We start from the raw sequence: 11,045 nt of genomic DNA on the forward strand, positions 1-11,045 counted from the left end.
CACAGCCTGGGACACCTTGCGTCGTTCGCAGGCTGGGAGAGGCATTGGGGCCCCGAAGAAGCAGGTGTGAAACCACTTATCCCCAGGCTCATGTCACTAACATGTATGTCCTGGCAAGGCCAGCATGTGTGTGCCTGAGGTGTAGAGGTGCCTCAGAGAGAAAAACAGGTCCAGACGGCGCCTTCCTAAGCCAGAGTAGCCAGAGGTTGTTCTAAGTGACAACAATGGGCTGGGGGATCAGGAGGGGGTGGGGTGGGAGGTAGAGGGCTCGCCCTGCCCTGATTCCAGCGCATGGGAAGGCAGCTCCAGCTCCTAACCCAGTCCAAGTTTCCTCAGTATTTGAAACAGCTCTTTGCCTGACCTGCGGAACCCACGCTGCCCCCACAGTTGGCCCATTACATCATGTCTTCCTTCCCAGCATGACCTGAGGACTCAAGGAAGCTCAGATGTGAGCAGTGGGAATCGGCATCTCCCTCCAGGTTCTCAGCTCTGGGACAGGCCACAGTGGCTTGGTGGCCTCCCTAAACCAGCTGGACTGAAGTGTGAACACAGTTCAGTGTGTTGAGTGCTTACTGGGTGTGTGGCCTGGGCTGGGGCAGGGGATGGAGACCTGGGTGAGACGTGGCCCCTGCCCTCAGGGGTTTCATTGGGGAGTGGAGGGAGAGAGGAGAGGGAAAGAAGCCCAGGAGAGATGCATGTTTATTTATTTAATTAAATATTTATTTTTTTGGCTGCACCGTGAGGCACGCGGGATCTAGTTCCTTGACCAGGGATGGCACAAGGGCCCCCTGCATTGGGAGTGCGGAGTCTTAACCACTGGACCACCAGGGAAGTCCCGAGAGATGCATGTTTAAAGCTACATAAGATGACAGAATTGCCTTAAGAGCTATAAAATGTCACAAGCAGGAAGAGCAGCGTCCTCAATTCCTGAGCACCTACTGTATGCTGGGCCCTTTCCCGTGTGTTTCCTCATGTCATCCTCATGGACCTTCGGAGTGGAGGTGAGAACAATAGTAGCTCCCATTTGCGGAGCGTGTACGATGTGCTGGACCCTTTTCTAAGTGCTTTAATCTTTATAACACACTAAGAGGTGAGTATCATATTTCCATTTTATGAGAAAACAGGATCAGAAAGGTTCAGTAACAAAGCTGACGTCTGGCAGTACTTGTGGTGGTGGTGAGGAGACTGGAACCCAGATCCAGCGAGGAGCGGCGCTGGAGGAGATTCCTGAAGGCATTCCAGGTAGCGGGAGGTGTGGGAGCATGGTTAGGACACCAGGGAAGCCCTGGGCCATCAGAGCACAGCAGGTGGGAAGGTGGGGGTGCACCTGGTGCGGGGGGGGGGCTGGGGGGGCAGGCATGAACACCAGGGGTAGGGCTGTGGTGTGTTTAGCAGACAGTGAGGCCATTTTGGAGGTCGTGAGCTACAGAATGTCAAGATCGGAGCTTTGCTCCGGCAGACAGAGGGTCAAGCTGGTGGATCTTGCTGGAGGATTGGAGAAGAGCTAGTCAGGGGTGGGGCTGCCCTTCTGCCAGCCTCTGGGGAGTGGCAATGGGTCTCCCTTGAACTGGGGAGGTGTGGTGGGATTAGAGAAGAGAGTGGGACCCATTCTGAAGTGACAGGGCAGCCTGAAGGCCTTTAGAGCCAAGAGGCCTTAGACTCAGCAATCTGCTGGGCTGGTCCTTTACTTTTGCAAACAGTGAAGGCCCACAGAGGGATTGCCCAGCATCACTCAGGAGAGAACGAGCTGCAGAGCTAGGATAACAGCCCAGCCCTCCGCGAGAGACCAGTACTCGGGAAGGTCTTTGGGGGCAGCCCTAAGGGCCCTGGGCAGCTCTAGGGGGAGGGGGTCAGAGATGGAACCCTGCTTCCTAGAACTTGTCTACCCGTGAGAATGTGGTGGGGGTGGATGTGTTCTGCTTTGGCAGCAGCGGGAGAGGAGAAGCATCAGCAGGGCTGGTCCTTGGGCATTTGATGGGAAACTAAGAGCTGTAAGAGACCTGGAGGGGCAGGTTGCGGGTATTTGGAGCACTTTACATTCTTTGGGGCCCACTGGAGATGGGGACAGAGAATTGGAGACCCAGGGCTGGCTGCAGGGCAGCTCACTAATGCTGTTCCCTCACTTGTCCACACATTCATTTCTCCTTCATTGCCTACACTGTGCCACACATAGTTCTAAGCCTTTAAGGTAACATTAGTGGACAAAACAGCCAGAGATCCCTGCTCAGACAGACAACAAGTTAATTGCATAGTGTGTCAGAAGGTGATGAGTGAAAGAAAAGGTTGGGCCAGGGAAGGGGCACCTGGAATGCTGGGCAGGTGGGGCAGATGGCAGTATTCAGCGAGCCAGTTAGGGCGGGCTCACTGCGCAGGCGATGTCTGAGCCCAGGCAAGAGGAGGCCGACTGGAGGAGGGAGCAGCCAGGGTGAAGGCCTGGGGGCGGGAGCCTGTTGGAAGAAGAGAAGGAAGCCAGGGTGGCACCTCGAGGGCACCTGGAGCCTAGGAAGGGTTTGGCTTTTTGTTTTTTTAGGTTTTTTTTGATGGCGACGTGTGGGTTGCGGGATCTTAGTTCCTCGAGCAGGGATGGAACCCGTGCCCCCTGCAGTGGAAGCGTGGAGTCTTAACCACTGGACCGCCAGGGAAGTCCCTGGAAGGCTTTGGTTTTGAGTCTGAGCAGGATGGGGCCATTGCAGGGTGTGGAGCAGGGCAGAGACATGGTCTACTTCAGTTTCAACTGTGTCATCTGACTGCTGTGGAGGACAGACTGGAAGGGGAAGTGGGTGGGTGGGAGGGACAGGGTGGGGGCAGGGAGGCTGTGGACAGGAATCCAAGTGGAGGTGATGATGGCTGTGGGCCAGGGCAGTAGCAGTGGAGGAGGTGAGGAGGGGTTGGATTCGGGATCCGTTTGGAAGGTAATATGAACGCAGTTTCCTCACGGAATGGTGGTGAGGTTGAGAGAAAGGGAGGGGTCAAGGCAACTCCAGGGGTTGGTGACACGTTTGGGGACTTCACAGCTTTCTCTGGGCAGTGGTGCCTGAGCCCTGGATCTCCATGCCCTTGAGAGAAGACCCCCTCCTCCTCAACCCCACCCCAGGCCCCAACTTCCCAGCATTCCTGAGAATAGAAATCTGACGGAATATTTTATGGCTGTTGATGTGAAGAACGTGGTACATCTGTACGCCGCCATTCTCTCTGCGTTTGCAGCCAAACCTGCAGTCAGCACCTTGCCTGCATCCACGGGTCTGCCCCCTTGTCCTGCCCTGTGTTCCGGTAGCACGTGTGCATCCCACCCTGCCACCACATCCCCACCACTGCTGTCTCCCGGGCCTTACGTCATAGGAATCGATGTGAGGTTGCCAGAGAATGTCAGAAACGTGGCCTGGATGATGTGGTCCTGAACGTGGACACTAACAAAGGAAACGTTCATACCTGAGTTATGGCTTATACGGCTCATACCTGAGTTATGGCTCATACCTGAGTTATGGCTCATACCTGAGTTATGGCTTATACCTGAGTTAACTTGAACGTGATGCTAACTGGAACAGCCTGTTTGTGGCCTACCAAGGATACACTGTACGTCTGCTTTAATCATTAGAGAAAAGGGCGCATTGACCAGAAGCAAAGAATGTCCACATTAAAAATAAAGATTAGGGACTTCCCTGGTGGTCCAATGGCTAAGACTCCACACTCCCCATGCAGGGGGCCCGGGTTCGATCCCTGGTCAGGGAACTAAATCTCGCATGCCGCAGTTAAGAGTTCACATGCCGCAACTAAAAATCCTGCAGGCTGCAACTAAGACCTAGCACAGCCAAATAAATAAATAGAAGATTAAGTGCCTCTCTTCCTGGGACGCCAATGCTGGTGCTCCTTCGATGATAAGTCTCACTTCCCAGGTGCCAAGGCCATACTGACGCTCTATGTACGTGCTGATCTGTTTTTTTGAAACCATGAAAGAATGTCTCCCTGACTTGTTTGATGTTCTTTGTTCTGACAAGGCATAAAACTGTGCCGAAAACCATGCTTCTCCGGAGCAGTCCCTCAGGGTTACCTGAGAGGCTGTCTTCCGGGCTCTAGTCCTCAGTTTGGCTCAGATAAAACTCTTTTCAATTCCTATTATACATTGTGTATCGATTATTTTCCTCGACAACACCAACACCTGGAAACCCCCTTTAATGACCTCCCAAGCCTCCCAAATGACATGGGAGCAGAGAACCTCAAAGTGTGTGCCTGGTCACAGATCGCCAGGCTGCCCGGGGCTGCTGAGACTGGAACCTGGTTTAGAAGGTGCCAAAGCCTGTGCTGCTTCCACTCCATGTACACTGCCCCCTTCTGGGGCAGAGAAAGATGACAGAGTAGGAAAAATAAAAGTACCAGACGCTTAACGGAAGACACAACAGGTGAGCAATCATCTGATTTATAAAAAGAGGCAATGAATTTTTTCTTAATTGAAGTATAGTTGATTTACAATGTTGTGTTAGTTTCTGGTGTACAGCAAAGTGGCAACAAATGTTTAAATGATACAAAATAGCATTTTCAAAACAAAGAGTAACTGTATTTAACCATACTCAGCTCCTAACAGAGCAAGAGGGTGAGTGGAATAATCATTCACGCTGGGACTTCCCTGGTGGCCCAGTGGTTAAGAATCCACCTGCCAATGCAGGGAACACTGGTTCAAGCGCACTGGTCCAGGAAGATCCCACATGCCGCAGAGCAACTGAGCCCGTGTGCCACAACAACTGAGCCTGTGCTCTAGAGCCCCCAAGCCACAACTACTGAGCCCACGCGCCTAGAGTCCATGCTCTGCAGCAAGAGAAGACACCGCAATGAGAAGCCCGTGCACCGCGACGAAGAGTAGCCTCCGCTCGCCACAACCAGAGAAAGCCCGTGCACAGCAACGAAGATCCTATGCAGCCAAAAATAAATAAATTTATTTTAAAAAAAAATCATTCATGCTATAGCACTTATTTAATGAACTGGCGACAGAGGAAGTCGGTCTAAGGAAGCAGAGAGGAAGGGAGGGATTCAGGTCCCTGTCCTGTCAGTTTGGGTTGTTGTCTGAAGAGAAGTGGGAAGTCATAGCCTGGTCACCCCCAGGCAGACAGACACACCACCCTTTGTACACCGAGTCTCCAGCCTTACCCCGGAAAGAGGCATGGGGAGGGGAAGGCGAGGGAGGCTGTTTCTGACACACGCGGAGTCAGTCGTAAACAACCCCTGGAGAAGGCGGCTTTGGGCCCCGGTGAGTCACTCCTCTCTGCTGGGCCTGCCTCCCTGTGGCCAGGCCCCACTGCCGCGGGCCTTGCTTGGGCCGGCCGGGCTGGCTCCTTAAACCCTGGCTGACTGAGGCAGCCCTGGAGGGGCCCCACCAGGGCCTGAGCCCAGCTGCCAGGCCTAGTCACACTGCGAGGCCATTGCTGGCCGGCAAGGGGGGTCAGGCCACCATGGGCCATCCTCCCTGCCCTGTGAGATTTCACGCTCTGCACAGCTCCAGGCCACCAGGCCGCCTGCGTTGGCTCCCTTCCTGTCCTGGTCTTGGCACTGGGCCCTCACCCAGGGTTAAACATTAGTAGCAGATTATCAGTCCAGGGTCAGGGGGAGGGTGGAATTACACTTTCACCAGCATCCCCTCTGCTGGAGCTACCAGTGCCCGCCCCTGCCAGACAGTGCCCGTGGAGGAGTTTGTGACCGGCTGGATCTCTGGTGAGACACTTTTCTTCCTTCCGTCATAGTAACCCCAATTACGGGTCATTTCCTGGGGAAGGTGGGTGACGTAGGAGGAGCTGAAGCCAAAGTCCTGGCGGCCTTGGAGCACCCAGAGCCAGCCGTCCTGGAGCCTCCTGGGAGTTGCTGGAGAGGAGAGGAGAGGCGGGTGCTTCTGCCCAGTCCCCAGGCTGCCCCCCAACAACCTGGATACCTGCCAAGTGCCCAGGTGCCATGCTGAGTGCTCTCCCAGGCTCACCTGCACCGCCGGAGCCACTCTCCGGGGCTCAGAAAGGAAGTTCACCTTTGACCTCACCTGCTGTCCTGCATTCCCCTTTGGGCCTCTGCCCTACCTGGCAACGTGCCCTGAGGCCAGCTGTGCTGTGGACCCAGTCCAGCGTCCAGGTGACACTTCTCTCTGAAGAAAGAGACATCCGAACCTGCCTCCCGGGGCTGTGACCTCACCGAAAGTTCGGGGACCAGCATCCGCTATGTAGGGCAGGACCAGGAGGTGGGGAGACACTGGGGGCTGGGACCTCCTCCCCTGGTGCCAGTAAGACTCCTCTAAGGGGGCCTCCCTGGTGGCTCAGTGGTTGAGAATCCGCCTGTCAATGCAGGGGACACAGGTTCAAGCCCTGGTCTGGGAATATCCCACATGCCGCGGAGCAACTAAGCCTGTGTGCCGCAACTACTGAGACTGAGCTCTAGAGCCCGCGAGCCACAACTACTGAGCCTGTGCACCACAACTACTGAGGCCCACACGCGTAGAGCCCGTGCTCTGCAACAAGAGAAGCCACCACAGTGAGAAGCCTGCGCACCGCAAGGAAGAGTAGTACCCGCTCGCCGCAACTGGAAAAGCCCACGCACAGCAACAAAGACCCAACACAGCCAAAAAAAAATTAATTAATTAAAAAAAAAAAAAGACTTCTCTAAGGGCCCCCAGCTCTGCACTGCCGGCTACAGGGCAGAGCGCTGGGAGGGCCGGTCCTGCATCAAGGCCCTGCCCTGGACAGCAGAAGGAGGGAACAGAGCTGGCAGCGAGGCAGGAGCCCCGGAGCCCCCCAGTTAGATAAGTCAGCAAGATGCTCGGGTGTCAGGTCTGGGCGAGGACACTGGGCATCTGGGGTTGGCTCCTCCCTTCTGCCTGTGCGCCCTCCAGGCAGGGCCAGGGTTGTCTCCGCTGTCCCCTGTCCCCACACTTTCCCAGCCCAGTGCCTGGAGTGGAGGAGGGTGCAAGGGGCAGCTGGCGTTTCTCTGGACTCTGGCAGGCAAGCCCTGCCCCGCTTTCTCCTGCCTGAATCCCGCTCCCCTATGGATACAAACTTGCTTCCTCGGCCTGGCCCGAGGGTCCTCACTCATAGCACCTTCTTGTCACCACAGGAGCTCTGGGCTTGGTCCTGGGACACCCCTTTGACACTGTAAAGGTGGGTCTAGGGGGCACCTGAGGAATGAAAGACGTCGCCTGAACCAGACATCAGGGAGAAAGCAGGGCCTGGCTGACGGAGGCTCTCTCCCGCTTCTCCTGCCCTGCGGGCAGCCCACTCAGAGGGGCCGAGGGATGAGCTGGGCAGGATGCCCAGCCTGCCCACCTGCTCTGTCCTCCCTGTCCAGGTGCGGCTGCAGACCCAGACCACATATCGGGGCATCATTGATTGTATTTGGTCAAGACTTACCGCCACGAGTCGGTGGGTGACTGGCTTTTTGCGGGGCTTAGGGGCGGGAGACCTCTGGGCAGTCGGTGCTAGCTTCCTTCTCCCCTCCCCGCCCACAGAGCTCTGCCCGTGGAAGAGAGAAAGAAGACCCAAATCTGGGGCCACTGGGGGGCTGAGCAGTAGCTAAATGCCCCCAAAATGGAGCTGAGGCCACCCCCAGCCTTAGGCTGCTTCCTCCTCCCTGTGGCCAGGCCCAGGAGCAGTTTCCAGCCAGAGGAGGCCCTGCCAGGCCCAGAAAGGGCAAGGGTGAGGCTCGCACAGCACCCGCCCAGCTAGCATCCGGTGTCTCTCTGCAGCCCCTGGGCTTCGTCAAGGGAATGAGCTTCCCCATCGCCAGCATAGCTGTGGTCAACTCTGTCCTGTTCGGGGTCTACAGCAGCGCCCTGCTGGTACTGACAGCCACCTCCCACCAGGAGCGGCGGGCCCAGCCGCCCAGCTATACGCACGTCTTCATAGGCAGCTGCACAGGGGGGTTCCTGCAGGTGAGGGGGCAGCATGGGGGCACGTGCACACACTGGGGCAAGCGCACGTGCTCGTGGTCACATACACAGGCACAGGCACAGTGATGGCCAGTTCCCTCCTTTCCCTCCCAGCCCCCTCTGGCCACCCACGGCTGCAGACCCCAGGCCTTCTCGAGGGGAACACGAGTTGCTGTGGGAGAATGGCTTGCTCCTGGCTGCTCCCTGTGACCCTGATGGCTGAGCTGTGGCCTTCCAGGCTGCAGGTCTGGAGGGGAGGGTCATGGAGAACAGAGGGGGCAAAAAAGGTAGAGAGAGCTGTTGGGGGGTGGGGAGACAGTGCCAAGAGGATGTGATGGAGAAGCAGTTGATGTCACCCTCTGAGGCTGGCAGGGCTTGCCCACCTCTGGAGGGGTCTGCTTCCATCTGTGAGGCTCACCCGGGGCCTGTCCACAAATCTCGCTGGGAGAGGCTCCGGGTGTTATAATCATTAAGTGACTCTAATCATTTGGTTCTGGGCTTTGTTCTCAGTGCTTAAGGACTGGGCTTTCGAGGGTTGGGGTGGAGGGAAGAGGGGCCTCCAGGCCCCAGGGGGATCCCCAGCTAAGTGAGGGCCTGAGCTCAGAGGCAGACGGCGTGCACCTGGCTCCGTCCCACAATCCAGCCAGTGCCCTAGGTCACCCTCTGCTCGACACCTGCCCTGATGCTCCTGTACACATCCCAAGGCAGAGAGCAAGGACAGAGTTAGGGCTCACCAAATGAATTAATCATTCATGAGACCCAAAAGGCCCTGGCTTTGCTTTTGCCCCTTGTGTGGGGCTCATGCCTGCATATTTCCCAAGCCCTGAGACCTGCACCCCACAAAAACAACGACGAGAAGGAGCCCCCAGGCTCAGGGGCCTGAGTCAGGCTCAGCCGGGCCCAGCTCCTCCGTCCTCCTCCCCTCTGGCTCCTCGAAAGCAGAGCAGATGGCAGAACTGGGGCCTGTCGGGTCACTGATGGGGATGGGGTCCAGGGACCAGCTGGAGCCCCGTTTGCCGCCAAGCGCACGGCTCTGGTTAACAGGGTCTTGGAACGGAAAATGTATTTTCACGTGGAGATGACGAGGAAGACTCTGTAGCACGGGGCAGGGAATGACAACCTCTCTTGTGTACGAAAGTTGCTTCTGACTCAGCTAAGGCTGACATCATTGTACACAGCAGCAATGTCTGATGTCCCCACTGCCCCTGTGGGCACAGGATGGGAAGGGGAGGGGCCGTAGCCCGCCCAGCCATTTTCTCACCCCCAGGAGCTCACCGCTCTGGAGCAGCCCTCAGCTCAGCACTGCCCGCAGGCTCTGCTGGCAGGGTGGCATCAGGAAGCCATCTCACAGGGGGGGACCCCAGCCCACTGCCCTTCCTGCAGGGGAGGAAATAAGCAAACTGTCACCCTCTAAAGATCACCGGAGCCAACCGCCAGGCTCCACCGCCATCAGCCATCTCCAGGGCTGAGGAACTGAGCTTGTGTACCTTCCACGGAAGGAAAAAAACAAAAACCACATAAGTCCATAAATGATATGCTAACCTCAGCTTGGACCTCAATTCTCACCTGAACTTTCACAGCTGACCTTGACCTAGTTGCGTCCCTGACCCACACCTCGGCCCCTCCCCACAACCTCCCTCCACGTCCCCAGTACCAACATTACCCCAAATCTGTGTCCTGTCTGCCCCAGCCAGGTGATAAAGTTCAAGGACCCGCAGATCCCACCCTGTCACCCACCTTCTGCTGGGACACTAGTGCTTGGGGGTTTGCGAGAGGTGCTTCTCCACCCAGGGGCCTCTGAGAGGTGTCCTGCAGGAGGTGGGGAAGGGGGAATCTATGAAGTTGAGGTGCCCTCCTTACCCCTGGGGAGGGGTCATTCCCCTGCTGTTTCTTGGGCACAGACTGAAAGACTGAATCCTTTTTTTTTTTTGAACCTGAGCCACTGCAATGAAAGCGCCCAGTCCTACCTGGACTGCCAGGGAACTCCCTTTCTTAAGCATCGCATGCATGCCAGCAAGTTCGGCCGAGGGGAGGGGCAGTGTCCCTTGCTGTCAGGGGCCTGATGCTAAGGGAGGGGGCTCTGGCCCATCCCCCACTACACGTGGGAGAGGCTGAGAGCGGGCGAGATTCTGAAGGAAGATGCTGCCCTGTCTGCCCACTGCCTCCCCCCACCCATTAAGATCAGAGGGAGGGACTGTTCCCGTCCAAAGCTCCACCCAGGCCCTTCATGCTTCTTTCCCTACAGGCCTACTGCTTGGCCCCTTTTGACCTCATCAAAGTCTGGCTACAAAACCAGACAGAGCCCAAGGGGAAGTCAGGGAGCCCCCCACCCCAGTACCAGGGGCCCGTGCACTGCGCGGCCTCCATCTTCTAGGCCGAGGGGCCCCGGGGGCTGATACAGGGAGCCTGGGCCCTGACGCTGCGGGACAACCCCACCCTGGGAATCTATTTCGTCACCTACGAATGGCTGTGTTGCCAATTCACGCCGGATGGCCAGAACCCCAGTAAGCAAAGTGGCGTGAGAGGGTGGAGGACAGAGAGGAGTGGGGGAGGGGAGCTGGACTGAGCCCTGGAGGATGGGGAGGGAGCCTGCGGATGCGGGAGGATGCTTCGTTCCTCAGTCTGACCCCCCTCACCCCCAGTTCCTCTACCCCAGGCTCGGGCACAGTGCTGGTGGCAGGGGGCTTTGCCGGCGTCACCTCCTGGGTCACAGCCACCCCCTTAGCCGTGATCAAGTCCCGGATGCAGATGGCGGGGCTGAGGCAGAGGGTGCACCAGGGGCTGCTGGACTGCATGGTGAGCAGTGCCCGGCGGGAAGGGCTGGGGGTCTTCTTCCAGGGGCTCAGCATCAACAGTGCCCGTGCCTTTCCCGTCAACACCGTCACCTTCCTCAGCTACGAGTACCTCCTCCACTCCCGGGGATGAGCCTGGCTGGGTGACGAGCTCCCCAGTGAGACCACCGCCCACCTGCCCAGATTGGAGGCCAAGTTGAAAGCACCAGCTTGTGATTCTGATGCGAGAGGCTGAGCCCCTCTTTATCAAGGCACCTCCAGGGCTTCCCTGGTGGCTCAGTGGTTGAGAGTCCGCCTGCCGATGCAGGGGACACAGGTTCGTGCCCCGGTCTGGGAAGATCCCACATGCCGCGGAGCGGCTG

General features: G+C 57.4%; 1 protein-coding gene across 1 annotated transcript in view; it reads left to right on the forward strand.

Annotated features, from left to right (window-relative positions):
* The window catches only part of SLC25A45 (solute carrier family 25 member 45), an 11,721-nt gene extending 905 nt beyond the window's left edge, over positions 1-10,816 (forward strand). The window contains 7 exon segments of the mRNA XM_060159907.1: positions 5,661-5,700; positions 7,081-7,124; positions 7,312-7,356; positions 7,359-7,385; positions 7,709-7,894; positions 10,137-10,395; positions 10,548-10,816. Of these exon segments, the coding sequence (XP_060015890.1) occupies positions 5,661-5,700; positions 7,081-7,124; positions 7,312-7,356; positions 7,359-7,385; positions 7,709-7,894; positions 10,137-10,395; positions 10,548-10,816 (870 nt within the window).
* The last annotated feature ends 229 nt before the right edge of the window (positions 10,817-11,045 follow it).

This window comes from Lagenorhynchus albirostris, chromosome 9 (genome assembly GCF_949774975.1).
Source record: "Lagenorhynchus albirostris chromosome 9, mLagAlb1.1, whole genome shotgun sequence".
NCBI lineage: Eukaryota > Metazoa > Chordata > Mammalia > Artiodactyla > Delphinidae > Lagenorhynchus > Lagenorhynchus albirostris.